Below are 20,385 nucleotides of genomic sequence, written 5' to 3'. Positions count from 1 at the left end.
AAATGGAAAACATACTTCACTCAGGATGCTGTTAACTGCACAAAAACTTATTTATGTAGTATTTTATTAATAAAGCTTTATTAAAAAAAGAAAAGAAAAGACCCTAGCAAAAATGCTTTTGTGCATAACTGGCACTCCTTCCAACAATGAAGGTTCAGGGGAGAGACATAGTCATACGTTGATTCAACACCTGTTCTGATACCAGCCAAACTCACTGGATCAAATATCAGAGAAAAAAACAAAATGATCTTATCTGGTCTTTGAATGACATCACATAAAGAATAAAAGCACAGTCCTGAATAATGCATTTAGCAAGATTGTTTCCGAGGCTTTTTAAAACGGTGTGACATAAGTACGTTTCTTTATATAGAGCCTTTCAAAATAAAATCACAGGGTTCCTCACATAAAATAAAAACAGCAAAATAAGGAATAGACACTAAGTTAAAATAAAATGAAATGAAGTTTTACACATTCTTTGATTTAAATTTGCAAAGTTAAGAAGGTGGGGATGGAGGGTAGCACGAGGTGAGTCAGATTTCTAAAACTTGCATCATATTTAATCAAAAATGATCTGCAGTTAGCAAAAGAAGATGTTTACATGGATTTTTTATTTCCCGGGAAAGGGGGATTTAGGTGCCATTCTTTCCACCCATAGTTGTGTGAAGGCCTTGTGAGGGGAAGTGGCCACATTGTGCGAGAGTTGTGTTGGGATGATATCATTAGATAAAGTTGCACAAATGTGGATTCGACCCAGATCTTTGGAACAAGTTAACCACAATAAAGATTTTGGGATTGGTCTTTCAGCTGGACGTCTGCTCATTACAGCCTAAACTTCAAGTTGACTCACAACCACTTAGTGTCCAGTCCTGGTTTCAAATAGTCCATACATATGCTACATTATATTATGATGGCTCTCACCCTGCCCACAGCCCCTCCCATGTTGCACTGGTATGCAAACAGCTGACCAGCGATGACACTGCACATACAGGCCTCAGTGGACCTGCCATCCACGGGGACATTTAAACTTTAAAGGGCCAAAGTGGACAGCTGGGTGTGTTCATGCTGCGTGGGAGTGTGTGCTGTATAAGCATCCTCATTCACTCACACACCTAAAGACATAAGACACTCAAGGACTGTACCATCTGATCTCACACTTTATTGAACTTTGAATAACTTTAATTTTACCTGCCAAAGACTCAAGAACCTTTGAGGCTTAAAGGATAAACTATCATCTACAAGCTTTGAGTCGACCATCCCTTCAGGAGCCATGGGTGCATTTATTGCCAAGATGCTGCTCCCTACAGTCAGCAGCCTGGTGTTCCTGCCTACAGCCAGCGTGGCCGCCAAGAGGGGCTTCCACATGGAGGCCATGGTCTACTTTTTCACCATGTTCTTCACTGCGGTGAGAAACTGTTGCTGTTCTTTAATCTCAATGATCTGACAAGCAGTTAGCTGTGTTGAACTGTGAATGGGATGATGTGAGAGTGGTTAATATCCCTCCTGAATGCTGTATTCCTGCAGATCTACCATGCATGTGATGGACCAGGTCTCTCCATCTTGTGTTTCATGAGATACGACATCCTGGAGTACTTCAGTGTTTACGGCACTGCACTCTCAATGTGGGTCACACTTATAGGTGAGTCCTGCTACACAGAATGTGTTCTGGCTTGACTAGTTAATAGCAGTATTCAACATTTCTACATGTATCTCTATACAGCAAATATGTTTTTTTGGATTGATCTTTTTCACTCCAGTCTATTTCGGTACCAGATATTTAAAGGACACAAGCAAGAGATGAAAAACAAGCTCGGTTTGCAGCAGTTGGTGATAACACATGTTCAGGCTTTGCACACAAGTGCTCATGAAGACTTGCACATACAGACATAAATACATTTGCTTCTAACTCCCACCTGATCCCCCAGAGGTTTTGCAACAAGGGCTTTAAATCACGTGCTGCTAAGAGCCAAATGCCCTGACAGCTGATTTAACTGATGGGGTCCTCCTGTGTCTGTGGGAAGGCTGCCAGTAAAATATTGATCCATTTTCTTTTTGTCACCTTCATTTAATCAGGAAGGGAAATTCTTAAAATTAGAACTTCTTTTGCAAGATGGTCTTGAACCATGATAGGACGCATTCAATCTTGAAATTATTTATATAAAACCTTTAATGTTTAATAGTGCAGACAAACTGTGCTGTAGCTTTCCTTAGTTATTTTAAAATTGTGTACTTAACTGCATTTGCTGATGATTTCTTCTACTAATTTCAGAATTCTTAAAACCTTTTTTTCTTAGTTTAAAAAGATCAGGTCTGTTGTTAAATTCAAACACAGTCTTTACAATGTTTAGTTGTGAACATGTTCCTGAAGAGTTTATGGGCCTTATAGCTAATTTTAAGAAAAAAATTGTAAATTGCAGTCTCTATCAGAGTAAAAAAGTATGATAAAATGTAGCATGCTTCACAACCAGTGTTGGGATGGTTACTTTTAAAATGTATTCCATTACAGATTACAGAATACATGCCCCAAAATGTATTCTGTAACGTATTCAGAATACGTTACTCAATGAGAGTAACATATTCTGAATACTTTGGATTACTTAATATATTATCATGCTTTTTACAACTACATGAATGTACTATTGCTGTGATTTATTACTGCTACTGAAGGTCCGCGGCTCCGAACCGTAGTAAAGGGACCTCTGACTAATACGGCGGGTTCCGTGTCGGGCTCGTAGCCGAAAAATAGCTTTACTTTGTTGTCTGGGTCAACTTTGCTTGCGAGAGACAAAGAGAGGCGTTGAAAGGCTGCTCCAACGGAACTTATTGTTTCGGAGGAAAACACGAACACAGTGTACAGTCGAGTCTTAATAGCTTACTTACAACTGGGCTCGTCAGGCACTCTTCTTGGCTGCAGTGGTTATTATTATATTTACATGCTTCCAGCTCCTGTTTTTGCTCGATGACAGCCCGTACTTTTCCACTTGCCTTTTTCTCCCTCCTCTTGCTCACAGACACATAACGTGTATGGTAGTCCATTCTCCCTGCAGCACGGACTACACTGCCCATGATGCTACATTCTTTAGGGCTATGCCTGTAGCATTCTGCCTATTAGCTTAGCACAACAACAACAACAAAAAGGCGCTCTCTCACCCAGGAAACACGCAGAGAGAGAGCGTCACCCTGTAACCATGGCAACCGTAACGCTGCCGCCTGGAACAACAGAGCGTAGCTGTCAAACAAACCCAAACAGTCCTGACCCGCGAGAATATGAAACAGGAAAGTACCGCCGTGTAATCCATTTATTTCAACAAAGTAACTGTATTCTAAATACCACCTTTTTAAACGGTAACTGTAATGGAATACAGTTACTCATATTTTGTATTTTAAATACGTAACGGCGGTACATGTATTCCGTTACTCCCCAACACTGTTCACAACAGGACTTCGTAAACCAAACTCAGTCTTTTGTAGACAGTTGGTGGTAAAAACATTGCAGGAAATGTTCAGTTCAGCCTTTTTAATCTTCTTTCCTTATACACGTCAATCTGAACATATTGTTCACACCTCACATCAGTGGTTTTATGAAATTTTGCAGTTCCTATCTATGTATTAGTGAAATTTTGGTCCTGAATTGATCAAATTTAGCCCAACAAGAGAATAAACTTCATCTGTAATCCCTACTTGGCAAATGGTGCAGCACCTCTACAGTATAATGATTTTATCCATGAGGGAAAGAGTTTGAAATCCTTCATCTGCTTGTCTCAGCTCTGGGTGACTTTGATGAACCCCAGCGCTCCACTATGACTATGTTTGGAGTGTTAACCATCGCTGTGAGGATCTACCAGGACCGCTGGGGCTACGGGATCTACTCCGGGCCAATCGGATCAGCTGTCTTCATCATTACTGTCAAATGGGTTAGTGGCAAAGAAATGGCAACGTGTATTTCAAATATTTTTCAGTGTTTCTTCTACTCTATCTCCTCCTCTACCTCTTTATTCATTATCTCCACCTTGAATAACTTCACCCTTTCTGTTATTTTGATGTGCTCTTGTGTATTTCTTCTTCTTTTCGACTAATCCATCCATTCCTTGTACTTTTTCCTTTCTTTGCTATCCCCTGCACCTTTCTTCTTCGCCTTTTGCACTTTCTCTTTTTTCTTTTGTGTGAAGTCTGATGTGTGAATATGATTGTGATGAACTCCTGCTGTTGCAGATGCAGAAGATGAAGCAGCTGAGGGCGGTTTATCCAGAGAAGACAGTGTACACGCAGCAGGTCGGTCCAGGCTGCTGCTTCGGTGCTCTCGCTCTAATGCTGCGCTTCTACTTTGAGGTGACTGCCGCCAAATCACAAACAGATATTTAATAAAAACATACAGAATACTAGAACAACTACTTAAAGAGTCTGAGGTTTTATCTTCTGTCACAACATTTTGTGTTGTTCATCGATATCCGGTTACATACTGAAAGAGTGTGATGTTTTCACTCCACAGGAGTGGGACTACGCCTATGTCCACAGCTTCTACCATCTGTCTCTGGCTGTTTCCTTTGTGCTGCTGCTGCCAAAGAAGAACCGCTATGCAGGGACGGGAGAGAACGCTGCTAAGCTCAGCTGCTTCACTCTCTGCTGCTGTGTACGTTCCGTTTATACACACTATAGAAATCCTGCAGTAATGAGACTTTCAGTTATTTCATCTTTAAGTAAAATGAGCTTGTTCCAGTCTATCTTATACTGGGGTGCAATACAAAGACGTTTTATGAGATGTGTTTCTCTACAATGGTAGAGAAGGTGGGTGTGGCTCAGGAGGTACAGCAGGTCATCCAGTAATCGGATGGTTGGTGGTTTGATTCCTGGCTGCTCCTGTCTGCATGCCACAGTATCTTTGTGCAAAACACTGAACCTCAAGTTGCTCCTAATATGTTCACTGGAGTGTGAATGTGTATGACAGAAAGCTCCTACACTTAGAAAAAGTGCTTCTTATGATTGCCTGTTTGAATGAGTCTTGTAGCATAACGCTCTTTGAGTGCTCAAGCAGAGCAGAAAACTATATAAGAACAGTCCATTTACCATTTATTTTGGTGGTGGTGCCCTGACCAGCGGTTCCAGTAAAAGCCGCAGGTTTCTGGTTGACTTTGACAGACCTGTCTGAATAATGCTATAAACAGAGCACCAGGCCACAGATGCCAAAATACAACTTCAGTGTAAGCGAGCGGCTTACGAGAGCGAGAGTAGGCTGATTCTTTCAATGACTTTATGTTCATTCCGGTAAATAAGGTCTGCGGTTAACACGACATTTTTATTCTATGTTGTTGTACAAAATAGAAATACGGCCATAAATACGCCACTGCTTTTATATGTCCCCAAGAAGGTGTTTGCTGAGCAGCTAAATGGAGTCCGTTTATCACCCGTGATTAGCATTTTACCTCTTGGGACGGTTTTTACGCTTCAAAAAATCATATATTAGAAAGTAGTGACAGATTGGGGAGAATATACTGACGAGCAAAACCTGTAAGTATATACTTTTTTTTTCCAATGAGCTTATTTTCTGGGATAATCCAAAAGCCTATAGTCATGAGAGTATGAAAAAAGAGGGAAACTGGACTTCCTTTGCTTTGCAACATTTGTGACATTTCACCTCTTAAATACTTAGGACTCAAATGTTTCTTTTTCGAACTGAAGAAGTCTTTTAAATGAGAAGCCAAACTTCTTCAAACACCTACAGAAGTCAGTTTGCCTTTTATTTTAAGGCTCTCAAAACTACCTCAATGAATGAGAATGTACACAGACAAGTGTATCAGAGTATGTGTTATTGTTTTTTGACAAGGGGACCGATGTGCCACTACCTTCAAAATAAATGTCACCCCCAAAGGCCTTTCTTTATTAAACACCAACAAGAAAGCTGGATGTGTTTGACAGCCTTGGAGGTGATCACTTCAGCTTTTTTTAAGCTCATGTCCTTAATTTTGCTCTAATCCTGTTACCTAATTATTCTTACTGCAGACCATGTCCCCTGGTTCTTCTAAAGAGAAGAAAGACAAGAAAGACAAACCGAAAAAGAAGTCATCTGGGACTGTGTGGACGGTCCCCACAGAAAAGCCGTGGGCACGAGGCTGTAGCACCCCCACCCTGCCTCTTTATAACCCCCCTCCATCCACACCTGTCAAAGGGACCAGTATCAGCAAGCTCAAAGAGATGAACGGCTGGAAGTGAACCCAAAAACATACCTACATGTCAGTGTGCGTAAATTCATGCAGAAGATCAGGCGTAGATAGAGGTCAACTGGAAAATCACCACATAACTGACAGTCGAATGCTGATAGACTCGTATATGGCTGGTAAGTTAATCTACTTCAGCAGGAAACCAACAATCATGTGGATGTTCCCTTCTACTCCAAGAAATCATTTTTGGCTGGTAGATTATTTAAGGTCAGCAGCGACTTTAGGAATCCACCAGCAGATAAAGAAAAAAAAAGTACAGAATTAGGTCTCTGGTGCCCTCAGAGACCCGATAAAAAACCCAGCTGTCTGAAGCTGAGGACAGGCAGCACGCTACTAAAGAACACACGCAGCACGAACAGGGAGACGGTGGCTGAGACAAGCCAGTAAAACTGACTGGAAAATTTATGAGAAGAACAAACAGGCAGATGGTTTATCTCTCCAAAATATATAAATTGTCTTTAGAAATGTTCCTCAGGGGAGACCCTTCGTCTGCTCGCCTCTGTCTGCCCTGTTCCCCTCCTCTTTTCTCTTTCCAGTCTCTCTCAAGGAAAGGAACCACGTGGCCTGTGAGAATTATAAGATTGTAAAGCACCTTTTAGCATTTTATGCATCTTTGAGGTGCCAAATATGTCATGTGGAGCATCAGTGACGCAAAGCAGAGGCCCAGACATCAGTCTGAAGTGTAATGTGTTTCTGGAGGTGCAGATGGACTCTGACTGGACAGCTTTGACTATATTTGAACATGTGTAATATACTGTTATTTATATAATATGAAAGGTTCAATACTTCGTATGAAGTGTTTTTGTTTTATAATGTTTCTAAATGAAAATAAAAAAGTCAGGACTCTGTAACTTGTCTTTATGGACCGGGTGGAACTTTATCATAATGCAGTGATATGTACTTTACAGAAGCAAATCATTGACAAAAGCCCTGAATGGCACATACTTCAAGGATCTCTTCAGTCTAGCAGCACTAATCTAATTCCAATCCCACATATCCCATTCTGCTTTCACTTCAGGAGTACAAGGAGCCATGCGTCCAAGCACGTCACCTGCCCCAAACACTACCCAAAGACTACAAACGTGCTCAGCGTATCTTAGACAAAACAGAGAATCTACCTCCCCTCCACCAGGGAATGTTTTGAGCTGGGGCCAAGCCGCCAGCTCCTGTGCCCAGAGAAAGGTGCTTTTGTCTGGACTCAGAAACCTGGCTGGCTGGGCCACCGGCACCTCCTGGCTGGCTGCACGTCCCGGCCCTGAGCGGAGAGTAACTTGAGCCTTTTATTGCACAAGCGTGAAGCACTTCTCAGCTCCTTTACAACCACTGTCTGTGCCACACTGCTCTGCAGAGAGCCCACACACATTCAAGACTGTATGACTACACTTGTGAAGGCTTTATACTATTCACAATCCCTGATCCAGCTAACAAACTTTATACATTAAGTTACCACCTGAATTTTAATCTTTACAAGGCCTAACATTTGCAGAATACAAGTAAATCTGAGCTTTTTACAGACTCTCGGGTGATGTGGATCATACACACTCACATCGTCTGAACCTCAGTCTGCCAGCTCACAATCATGATCACAATCATCACTGTAAGCCTTGATTGACATTAGCGTGACCATGTCCTCCGCCCCACACTCCACGGCAGAGTGGAATTTTAACGTCCATTGAAACGTAATGAAAAAAAAACATCTGAACAAATGGAAATTACAACTTTTAGGCCAGAAAGCACAACTTTTCCCAGAATTAAAAATGCTGATGGAAATAATAAGCATTATTAGTTTTTATTAGATCCAATTAAACACCAGAGTGGATGGCGTGAAGCAACTGTGACAGACTCTGGTATGTGTGGTATGTTTGTGATTTTAGCTATGCGGTGTTGGTACTTTCTGTGGTGAGACAGCAGCCTTTGTGCCACAAGTCCTTTCTCTGCGTCAGCTGTTGCCACAGCTGCTGTTAATGCCGTGAGGTCAGCTGCCTCGCAGAGACAACAACAGAGCTGCAGCCATAACATATCTCCACTGCCGATCACCTGTAATACAATCAGATTTAATCCTTCTGTTGAAGTGTCTTGATGCATTCTCAATCATCCAGGAAAGTAAATCTCCAAAAGTTGAATCTGTTCATCTGGACGTAGCATTTTGTGGGAGAAACGTTTCGTCACTCATCCAAGTGACTTCTTCAGTCTCAGCTGACTGCAGGTTTCCCCAAATCTTATAAACAGTACATTTGCATAATGAATGAAACCAGCCCACTGAAGGAACAATGGGCTGTGAGGTCAGTTCCTTAATCATAATTATGCAAATTCCCACTTCTGTTGAAGTATGGTGTGGTTAGGCTAAATGGAAAATTAACCATCAACATGTAACATATACAGTACTGTAAAAAAAAGTATTTGACTAGTGTGTGACTATGACTTCTAACAAAATGATGCATTCTCATAAATTTCTAATTAATTCATTAATTAATTACATATAAGTGAGAGCCAGTGAATGCCACAGTGTTGCTTCTTGAGTACATGGACACTGGGGTGGCTGAGGGGTGGCTGTATCGGAAGGTTGGTGGTTCGATCCTTGGCTCCTCCAGTCTGTATGTCAACTATCCTTGGGCAAGATACTAACCCCAAGTTGCTCTCTGATGCATCCATCGGCGTATGAATGTGTGTGAATGTATTTAGAAAAAGCACTAATTACAGATAAAGTGCTTGTGAGAATGGGTGTGATTGGGTGAATGTGGCATGCTGTATAGAGCGCTTTGAGTACTCCGGGAGAGTAGAAAAGCGCTATATAAGAATCAGTCCATTTGCCATGATGTTCCACCTAAGAGACCTCAGGTACACCAGAGGTATAGGAAAAGAGAATTGGTAGGCATATGTGCTGTGGAGGCAAATTTTAATTTGTGCCCTCACATTCAGACTCAAGATATGAAAGCTCATCCATATGTTCTATCACCTGAGAAGGGGTTCCCTTCACCAAGGAAGCAGAAAAGTGACAAAAAGCAGCAGGTACACAATTCCCACAACTACTTTCAAATTGCTAGACAGCCTCGACAACTAGTCATGTTCACAATCGCATGTCATGTAAGACAAAAAATTAGCAACGTTACCCCCATTATCTAAGACATCAGTATTGTTGTTCTGCTTTTTAGAATAGCTTTCTGAAAAAACTTGTGACAGCAGAAGTGTTTGGACAAACCAGCACAGACCACTCCATGTCCTCAGACAGCTGTCAGTCAACACATATGGCTCCCAAAGGGATTTTTGTGAGGAAATAATACCATATTAGATGTGCTGTGGCACATGTTTGGGCTTTGGATTAGAAAGGATCAGGTTTCAGACAGCATGGCTTCAAAGAGCGGGTGGTTTTACTGTATATGGGCAATAAATCAAGTTATTAATGTTCAATCAAAATGAGAAATAAGTGGAACTGAAACTAGTTTACTATTCATGTTAAGTCACATGATTCTGTGCAAATCTGTGGTTTGGCTGTGACATGTGGAACTAAACTCCTGACTGTGAACAGTGGCACACAGTTTTTCACCTTTAACCCTGTTCAGCATGGGTTCACTCGAGGAGACGCTCACCAGCACTACACTTTCACCAAAGCACCTGTTTGTTGTCGCATAAAGCGATCACACTCTATGTCAGGCATCCAATATCATCCTAAATTACGCCTGAATTAGTTAAACAAATTACATTTATAGATTTGAGAGAAACAGAATCCTAAATTTTGTGTAATGCCAAATATAAAAGAAGATATTACCAGTCCAACATCATGTGAAAATGCCATACTAGGATATTATGCCTCTGCTGCCACCTATTGCACCTACCTGCTACAGTACATGATCATTAAAGGACAATACCACTGTGCTTTAGATAAATGTTGTTACCGTTGATTTAGAGTTTAAGTAACTGTTGTTGTATGATGCAATTTAAGACTATAAACCATTAGCAATATGTTTTCTCATTGTCTGTCTTGTGAACATAATATTGAAGAAGGGCTTTAAACTAGGGGTGATCGTGGCTCAAGAGTTGGTAGTTTGTCTTGTAATCGGAAGGTTGCTCGGTCGTTGTGTCCTTGGGCAGGACACTTCACCTACCGACTACTGGTGATGGCCAGAGGGGCCAATGGCGTGATATGGCAGCCTCGCCTCTGTCACTCTGTCCCAGGGCAGCTGTGGCTACAACAGTAGCTTGCCTCCACCAGTGTGTGAATGTGAGAATGAATGAATAGTGGAATTGTGAAGCACTTTGAGGGTCTCGAAAAGCGCTATATAAATGCAATCCATTATTATTAGTTTCTTGTCTTTCTCACAAAAATCTTCCTGGACTTATGAATAAACTGATTAGATTTTACTAGTCAAAAATTAAAGTCGGAGGCCACTTTGACCTAACCAAACACATTTCAGTCAGGTCCTCCTTTTTATCTGTAATAATTTATTTTGCCTGTATGCACTCCAGTTAAGCACAGAACAGAGCACATACCAGTGACAACAAAAGTGACATTCATTAAGAGAGAAACAGCACAGCTGTAGGCAGACTAAGTTTAAACAGCACACCCTATATCTGACTATATGACAGCTGTACTTTCGGCTATAAGCAGACCAATCACTCACTCTGGGCTAGAATTCAGTTCAGCTGATCTTGCAGTTTGACTTTGTGGCCTCCCAAAACTAACCCCATACTTGATTTTTGGTCATAACCCAATAACTTTTGCACTAAATATGAGAAAATTTCAATTTTACAACTGTTTGTTGAACATTAATAACTTGATTGTGACATTTAATTATCAAAAGGTCTGGGACCAATTTTACAGTAACATCATGTTTTGCAAAAGCATTTTTGCCACTAATTAGAACATTAGAACAGGTCATTAGAACAGGTCATCTACTAATTATTTTAGAAAGATCCCTGGCTTCTCCAGTAAATTTGTCTTAGTGCCCTTGAGCAAGATACTGAAACGTAATTTAGACCTAAATGCATCCATTAGAGTGTAACTGTGTGCTTAATAGATACAAACTCCATAAAGGCATACAACAACATGCTGTATGAACCACATTGAGTGCACAATTAGAGTATAACAATGTTTTATAAGTACCAGTCCATGTAACATTAATTAATTACATAACTCAGGAACAAAGGGGGAAACCACATTACATTTCTGGTCAGATACTAAGCTGGGCAACATTAATCTTTAGAGCCCATCTCCAAACCGTAAATACTATAGAAGACCTGTGTAGAAACACCATCTATATTTTAGAAATCATAGCTGTATTTGTAGCAGCAGCTATATGTATTAAACTTTAGGTTCATGTAAAGGTTTTATTCACAAAAAATAAACACGCCTAGTATCCTTTATGTTCTTCACAAACAGACATGAAACTGCAGTTTTCTAATTTTTATTTAGCATCTTCATATGAAGGGTTTGTTGTGATGTATCCAGGTAAAAAAATCCTAGAAAAGTGATCCTGTTCATCTGACGGCAGTATTTGCAGTGAGATAAACACCGACCCCTGCTGGCCAACAAAAAGAATGTCGTCTCTGAGACCAAAGAAGTCATTTCAATGAGTGATGAAATGTTTCTCCTACTAATAAACGCCACATCTAGATGAACAGAATCACTTTTTACTTAAGGCGCATGAACCGTTCTACTTTTCCTGATTATAAGGAACACAGTTATACACAATTTTGTGCAGGGATGAACTGATACGTTGTTTGATATCAGCCTTGTTGACTGACATGACATTTACCTTTGCTGTGTCTCATAGATTTCGCTAAAGCAGAAGGAACGACTAAAAGAAAAAGTACAAATACAAAAATATGCACTAGCTATCAGTCAAACTGGGATTTTAAACTCTGATATCAATCTACAGCTGATGTATCTGGAAGCACGTTTTCATCGGGCACTGTTAAAAATGATTCTCTCGATCATCAAACTCCTGTGTAATTCTAAATTACAGGAAAACACAGCGTTACAGCTGATGATGGTTGTTCCACTCTCTGTATTCCTGCTGCCATTTCTGAGATGTGGAACCCAAACAGGCCAACTCTGCAGCACTGCATCCTCTCATGTTTACAGACGCACTGATGGATGGTAGGTGGTGTGTAGTGTGGCACGTCCCAGTGTGGTTTAGCGATGCAGTGTCAGGAATGAACGGCTGACCTGCTGCACAATAACACAGAACAGCTGTGAAGTCACTGCAAAAAAGATCAAAACTGATTTGTAGCTGAAAATTACTTAAATTATCTGAGTAGACTTTTTAAAGAACTGAACTTCTAAAATAAATGAAGTCCTGCTCGGTACCTGCAGGAGGCTCCTCACAGTTATCTGCATGTCCTCTTTGTTCACACACAGCTCCAGCTCCTTTCCTTCTTCACTTGGCTCTTTTGATTGGCTCGCTGTGCTCTCATTAGTCAGAGTCATGTTGCAGAGCTTCTCACTCAGTCTAAGAACAAAATTCAACACAAGACAACGAAAGACTGACTTTGTCAGCTACCTCAATGTCAGGTATCATCCAGCCTTCAAATTCACCTCTGTGTTTCTGACCTTTGTGGATCAGAGGAGGAGCTACAGGCCTGCATGGTTTCCATCAGCTGAGCTCTGATCGCTTGTCCTTTTGGGCTGGACAATACATCAGAGACCCTGCAGCCTGGGAACAGACTCATAAGCATAGGAGCCACCTACACAAACAGACACACACAATTAACACAAGATTTTAAAATATTAAAATGAAATGCATCAGTAAAGTTTTACTGGTAAAACTTTTGAAAGTGTAAATGTTTATCCCACAAGAGGTTTTAAAGTTTCTTGTTAATTGATTAGAAGTTAACAGATGACCGGCCAATAACTTCCTTATTTTAGCTGTTAATTGGCTCCTTTAGTGTTGGGCTGGGATGACTGTTCGCATTAAAACAACTTCCATTCAGGGTTATTTGAGTGTCGTGTCTTCTCCTTATCTAAGGGCTCTGTCAGACATTGCGTTAATCTTATTGAATGAAATCTTTTGAAATGAAATGTGGTTTTACTGAAAACCACAAAAGATTAAAGAATTTGAGACCTCCTCGTGGGTGGGGTCCAGAATCAGCATGCAGATGAAGTCCTGCCTAGCCCCGCTCAGGTTCAGCAGCTTTCGAAAAGCCTTCGATCTGCTCTCGTAGTAAAGGCTAGAAGCAGGGTTGTGCTGGATGGCCAGAGAAAACATATCGACGGCCTCCTGGAAACGCCTGCAGATCCAGACACACACATTCAACAGTATATCAGCTAAGTGACATTTTATAACTTGACTTTATAAGTTTCTCTGTGTGGGTGTTAATGGGATGTTCTCCATGTGGTTCTGACCCATCCTGGAAACACAAAGATCCCAGCGTGTTGTAAATGACAGCGAGGCGGAGGCGGACAGCAGGGTCATTTGGCTGCATCATCTCCTCAGCCTGCCGGTAGTCAGCCAGAGCATAGTACCAATAACTCTGCTTAAAGAAACAGTCTGACATACACATATAAGCATCAAAATGGTTCCTCAGTTAAGCATTTAGTGTCAATATTTCATTAACTTTACACACATTAACTCTGGTTTTAATTTTCATAATAGCTGCTTTGATGATGTAAAGACAGGTGAAAAACTAAACCCTAACATGATGAACGGCACTCTTCCTACAGATATTCCCATATTTGGTGTTTGATTGATGCTGAGAGAGTTGCGTCTCACATGTTGGTCCACAATCTCCCCACAGGCACTCAGCTGGGTAATTGTGGAGGCCAAGCAAATGATTCACATCATTTTCAAAAAATTCAGTCTGGTCCAGCAGGATCAAAATGTTTCATCATATGATGACAGGAAACTATTTTTGTGTTGTTTTTCAGTGATGATTCTCTCTGAGGGAACACGTGTGGCCACAACATATCAACAAAATCCCCAAGTCCAGCGCCTGGCATTATTGAACTGGCTTCATTTTCCAGTGCTGCTCGCCTCAACCTCATTCCTCCTCCTCTCTGTGCCACCCCATTTAACAAAAATCCTGCAAATGCCCCTGGATATAACAATGAGAGGGAAAATGAAAGACAGGGTAGTGGGAGTGGGATGATGTTTAGCAAAGGGCTTGGGACTGAACTGAAATCCAAGAAGGATTCATGCTTAACTTATGCTCCCGTGGTTGTGTTAGCTTATGGAGGGATTTCCCTTTAGAAAGCCTACAGAGAGACGGAGAGGGGTTTTGAACAACTGCAAACGTGCTCCCATGCAGTCCTCCAAAATCCCAACTGCATGTTGCTCGACATGAATGACAGTGTGCATCAGTCAAACGCTGATTAGCTGACACGTGGGCCAGAATAGGAAGAGGAGTCTCAGTGGAGATCACCAGGAATGGGAAAAGTATGAAACAACAAAAAAAAAGAAAAAACATCACTGTTTTTAACATTTCACATCACCTTTTTGCATGTTATATGTCAATTCTTCTCTGACACTGATTAATGGACCAACAACAGCGTAAGCATAAGTGGCCCACAGACCGGTTGTACAACATATTTTTTATACAGCCCGCATCTGGCAGCAGATGCTCTCTGCAATCTGAAGCTGCATATGTACTGCCAACAGACTCTCAACGCACTACTGTCGCTGAACCATTCATTTCCAATCACCCTGGTATTACATGGTAAGATGTGAGATACAGGGGCTATCCAAATACATGGCTATTAAATTGTGTTTTATCCCAATCCATTCGTGATGGAGAGTGTAGAGTGGTGAAACTCTAAAAACGGTGCATGATCTTCAGTTGGAGCAGCTCTTCAGTCTTGCTGCCTAAAAATCTGGTTTGTCAGGTTTCCCCTGTCACATTAGATGTTTTGCCTCTTTTAACGTGCAGGAAGTCACATGCTTCAAACACTTAGAATGACACTCAGTGTAAGATCCTCTTTGACTAAATACCCTGATTCACAGTGCTGATGATCCATGACAAAATCTCGTCAAGTATAAGGTGTACTTTTGGCTTTAAAGTCTCACGTTCTGGCTGTTGCATTACTCAAACTTCCAAAGTGCTGAATATGAATGTGCGCTTGCACAGAAAGGAGAAATTTTCACACATTAATTCTCAAAAATGTCATAACAGGTTTTGAGATCATACAAAGTTGTTGTCCAGGCAATCACTCGGAAGGGAACATCAAACATACTTTGTACACAACATTCGACATTAGTTTTCTTACATTCAACTCAAATCAATAATGTTTAGAGCAAGCAGCAATCTCTGGGGCTGAGTGCCAAAGCCAATGCTGAAGGGCCAAAAGCTGCAGTTCCTCCAATGGCCACTTGAGGCTGACTCCAAAAGTGAGTCAACTGCCATAAACTCCTACGTAAAATGGACAGTGTCACAGCAGAAATAACAGTTTCCCCTTTCATAAGAACTGTACATGGGATGTATATAATAAATATATAATGCGTTTAAAAAAGAGAGAGCATTAAACATGAGCATTTAAGTAGGTAATGAATATTAATTATTAAAATCATGCTATGAGATTGCAGTTATGTGTATATGTTAAAAAACTGGCGTCTATCAGATAGTCAAAGAAAAGTTGTTGACGAGAATCAACCGAAACAAGGAAATCAACAGAAAAAGAAAACAAAAAGCAGGAAATAATTTATCTAAGTTTTACATTTCCATCAGAGATCTGATTAAAGGTTGAGGTGAGTCAAAGAAGATGTTCAGTATTTTGGGGGGTGCTTGATCTAAGAACATCTGGGGTTTCATTGCATGGGTGAAAAGAGCAGAGGACTCACACACAGACAGGTCAGGTGTCACAGCCTCACCTCCTCGGTTCACGTACAGGCCTGCCTGGCCCTTCTCTTCCTCAATGGCTTTGTTGAGAAGCAGAGTCGCCTCTGCGTAGAGACCTTTGCAAAAGCACTGAACGGCAAAATCATTGTAGATGAGAGCCAGCTGAAACTGCGCCTCCTCCTGCACAGAGCAACTCTTAGCCTTATCATCTCTGACCTCCACCTTCTGACTCCTGATTTCCTGCTGTCCCTCCTTCTCCTCTTCTCCACTCAGTTCCACAGCCTGGATTATATCCTCAATGGCTGGTATGAAGTTCTTCATCCGTCTATACAGAGTCCCTCTGCAAATGCAAGGGAATAGCATTCAGCTGAATTAAATACATGTCAGCAAGTCAACATTCAGCTGTGTAACAGTCCCAAAACAGATTTTGTTAAGGTCTACACATTGGCTGGACACACCTGAACAGGTAGAGGCGTCCGTCCTCTGGGCTGTTGGCTAGAGCGATATTAATCATGCAAAGGGCTTCAGGCAACTCTCCACACAAAGCTTTGTCCACAGCCCTTTGTCTCGCCTGTTCACTCGCCTCCCGCAGCTGGAGTTGCAGAGCTCCAGCCACCGGACAGGTCGGGTTCAACGCCAACGCCGACCGCACGTCATGATAACAAACTGATGTCTGGATAGAAGAAGAAAGCTTCTGCTGGTTTAATCATAAATCTTAAACAGTAGACAAAGTATACTTACAACACTATATTGGCATGAACTGATGAGATCTTCAGAAGTAAAAAAAAAAAAACAGACTAAATGAAATTGTTGAGAATTAAAGCGCATTTCATCTCAAGAAAGTTTGCAGGTTATATCTGATATGAAACTTAAACACTTAAAGATTGAGGAAATAGGAAATAGCAGCAACTGCAAATCTGGCCAAATCTGGCTGTTTTATTACAGCAGTCATTATGATAGCAACATTAGTGTATAATGTTTGTAGACCCTTTATCTACAACATCACTTAGCATTTACACAAACATTTCATATGACTTTTTTCCGCTTGGCTGAACACTAACTGAGACCACATGATATCTTTGTGGTTACAATGTGATGACAGACAAGATCTTACATGAGAGGCATCCATGGATCCACAACCTCAGCACTTTGTTCTCTTATTGCTGATTTATTCTTGACAAAATCAGTTTGTGGAAGCCTCAGTTCCCAATTTCAACTGTTTTTTACAGCCTATGTATTGTAATGCTGCATGTTCCGTCCTGCTCTGTAGCTATAGTTAGTACATTGGCCCATTACACAGAGATCAATCAAAGAATCTTGGTATTAAAATATCCTGAACATGAATGCAAAATGCAAAATGTTAAGATTTTTACATAGGTTATACAGAGAGGTGTAAGAGATGTGACCTTGTTAAGCTCTTTGTGCAGTCGGGCTCTGAGGATGTATAGGTCGGAGGTGGGACCTTCTGATGCCATCCAGTCATTTACCAGCTTCAGACAGTCAGCGTGGCGACCTAAAGCTGTCAGACAGGCCAAGCTGGAATGAAAAGTATATGTATGTTTGTTAATTTCACATTTGAACTCTTGGGGACTTGTTATTAATCTTTTACCTTCTGTACACGAATAACAAATGCTCAAATCAATTATAAGGGAACTATAAGGTAACTTAGACACTAAACATATATTGTACTTCAGTCTAGATGTTATGGCTGAGGCTCCTGACCTTCTGACCTTGTGAGCTCTGCAACCCGGTTTCACCTCAGCAGCTTTGCTGAAAGCCTCCAGTGCATCTACAAAAAAACCTTGGTCGAACAAACACTGACCCTGGGACAACAAGAGGCAGAGGGATCTCTGTTAGGATAGTTCTCTAATGCCCACTTAAATCAAAATAGGATTCTTATTTCAACTGTAGTAATTAATGTTTGGTTGCTCTGCTCTGCAGCAGTATGCATCCCCGCCTTTCCATGGAAAGGCTAAAGGCAAGGAAAACCGCACCAAAACCCTTCTCATAGAACAGAACAGGCATTAATGACATCAAATATAACCTTGATTATTTCATAAACAGAAGGAAACAGCGAACCTGGATGGTAAGTGGGTTGCAAGGAGGCATACATTGGCAGCAGTAGGTAAATCAGTGCATGCTATATGAGATTTGCAACTTGGGTGTGTAGTTTGGCACTAAGATCAGCTGATCTGCCAGGCCTGTGGCTGAGTTTGACTCAGTTAGCCACTAGAACTAAGTATAAGCTCAGTTCTATGTAGAATAAACTTAGATTCCAAGGAGATATATGATATAATGAACGTATATTTGAGAGAAACACTGTCAAACAATATGCAATATTTTTCATGTCAACAACTTTAAATCAAACAGAAAATAACATGTTTTTTTCTTTTAAATTATTTTTTGCTTAAGAGGTGCTCACAGCTAGAGTCGTGTCCTGAGATGACCTGAATAAAAATCCTCAAATAGAAAAAAAACTTTCTGAAACTGAGTGTTCAGACCTTCTGTGTGTATCCAGTATTGTAGCAGTATATTCATGACAGAAAATAAGGAACGACATGGCAGGTCTTCATCATTGGACCCCGCGAATACTTCTACCTGCAGATAGTAAATGAAGGCCAAACGATCCTTGAAGGCTCCAGGCTCCAAGAGCCAGGCCTGTTTGTAACAGGCTGCTGCTGACTGGAAGTCACACAGCTGTAGGTAGGCCTCTGCCTGGCTCACATACAGCTGAACCTAGAACATGTAATATCACAGGCTATAACAATATAGAGAGTATAAGACACAGGCCAGAAAAGCGACGCATACATAATATCCAGAAAGCATAACTAAAGGTTATGTTTTTTAAAAAAAGCCTCTTCTGATCTATTTTATATGAAAATCAGCAACATCTTGTGTGACCACTGTGGAAGGTGACCTGTTGTGGCTGCAGAGTGATGGCTTTGGAGAAGCAGATGACAGCCCTCTCATACTGGGACTTCCCCATTGCCTCTTCCCCATTTGTATTACTGCAATAACAAAAACAAAAAAAAATATTACTTAACAATGAAAATACTTAAAATTCAATAAACTGTCTGTATATAAGTGGAAGGTAATCAGACACAATTTGGTTTTAAAGGAAGTGGAAGGGAGCTAAAACAACTTATTCCACACAGAGGATGAACTTAGATGAAGCACAAAGGCCCAATATAACATAAATAATGACTATAATAAGAAGTATAACACCATTTTAAATTTACTGCTGTACGTATTCAAGACACATAGATATCAGTCACTGTTGATTCTCACTGCTCAGCGGCCTTGCTCTGAATGATAAGGCTCCCCTGCAGGTCTGGTCTTTGACAGGATTTTTCTGTGTGAAGAAATATTTTACTGGAGCCAAACAGCCGTTTCAGGGTGCTTTTTCTCTTGGCCTCAACCAGCTCCTCTTCTGATACAGCAGTGGGGAAAAAACTCTGCTCTGCATCCTGGAGGTGGACAATCAAAAGATTTCAGTTCACTTTTTCTGAGGTGGCACACTGTTTTATCTCGACAACATCACATAACAGTTTATTAGTGAGGCTATTATTAAGGTAGTGGAAAACATTTATTGTGTGCTGTTATGCATTTAAAATTTTTAAATTACAAGTCTTATTCCGACCTAAAAACACTTTGCGTCACTTTCAATGTTCACTCAGTAGCAGTAACGTTATTTAACCTGGGTTTGTGCTAGTTAACTAGCTCAGGCATCATAAATGAAACAAACATCTTTTATACACAACCAACAGGCTGGGCCTGACTACATTTTCACTGTTGCTTTTCAGTCACTTTTTACCGTTTGGTCATCTGTCTCCTCAGATGTGTCCATTGCGTCACTGAAAATGCTGTTTCGAGCTGTTTTACACTTACGCAGTCACTTTTACGACCTTTATTTTTTGCTTTGCTTGTATAAAGTTGTTGCCTAATGTTGAAAATCCGAGGGTCGCCATGGAAACCAACTTCAACACTCCTAGAAGCTCTTATTTTGGAAACAAATCGTGAGCGAGAGATCGCTTTCTTCCTGTTGTTTCGCCGTGTTAAAATGCAAAATAAATAACATTAACGTCTTTTAATAAGCTGTAGCTATTAAGTAAAATTAAAACACATGCAAAAATTTATGAGCTGTGTAACGCTACGTATCTGCTAGCTTAAAGGAATGGGCTTTAACTAATTCTGAAGGAATGACCGCGATTAACCAGAATATAAAACGTTAAAAATTAAAGTGAGTTTAATTTTTAGAGTAAAGGTGTCTGTTACTCTATCTTTGCTTTAATAAAGATAGGAGACTGCAGTCTGTTTTGGGCGATAGACCTCATACTAGGAGTTTTACTGTGAAACTACTTACACGTATGGGAACAGGAAATAAGAGGAACACAGGACGATCAGC

The 20,385-nt window shown here is 40.8% G+C and overlaps 1 protein-coding gene across 1 annotated transcript; it reads left to right on the top strand.

Moving 5' to 3' along the window:
- Nucleotides 1–1,267: 1,267 nt before the first annotated feature.
- Nucleotides 1,268–6,204, top strand: LOC134639497 (protein myomaker-like). The gene is made up of 6 exons (XM_063490718.1): nucleotides 1,268–1,402; nucleotides 1,522–1,636; nucleotides 3,763–3,911; nucleotides 4,210–4,326; nucleotides 4,487–4,627; nucleotides 5,995–6,204. The coding sequence occupies exons 1-6, from the start codon at nucleotides 1,268–1,270 to the stop codon at nucleotides 6,202–6,204; spliced, it is 867 nt and encodes a 288-aa protein (XP_063346788.1).
- The last annotated feature ends 14,181 nt before the right edge of the window (nucleotides 6,205–20,385 follow it).

The sequence above is a fragment of the Pelmatolapia mariae genome, linkage group LG12, assembly GCF_036321145.2.
Source record: "Pelmatolapia mariae isolate MD_Pm_ZW linkage group LG12, Pm_UMD_F_2, whole genome shotgun sequence".
NCBI classification, from domain to species: domain Eukaryota; kingdom Metazoa; phylum Chordata; class Actinopteri; order Cichliformes; family Cichlidae; genus Pelmatolapia; species Pelmatolapia mariae.
This window is presented reverse-complemented; position numbering and strand designations above follow the sequence as displayed.

Excerpts from the sequence above, each read along its gene's own strand:
- LOC134639497 (XM_063490718.1), top strand. The coding sequence starts at position 1,268 with ATGGGTGCATTTATTGCCAAGATGCTGCTCCCTACAGTCAGCAGCCTG. Across the intron at positions 1,403-1,521 it reads TCACCATGTTCTTCACTGCG|ATCTACCATGCATGTGATGG; the intron begins GTGAGAAACTGT and ends GTATTCCTGCAG. Across the intron at positions 4,628-5,994 it reads GCTTCACTCTCTGCTGCTGT|ACCATGTCCCCTGGTTCTTC; the intron begins GTACGTTCCGTT and ends TTCTTACTGCAG.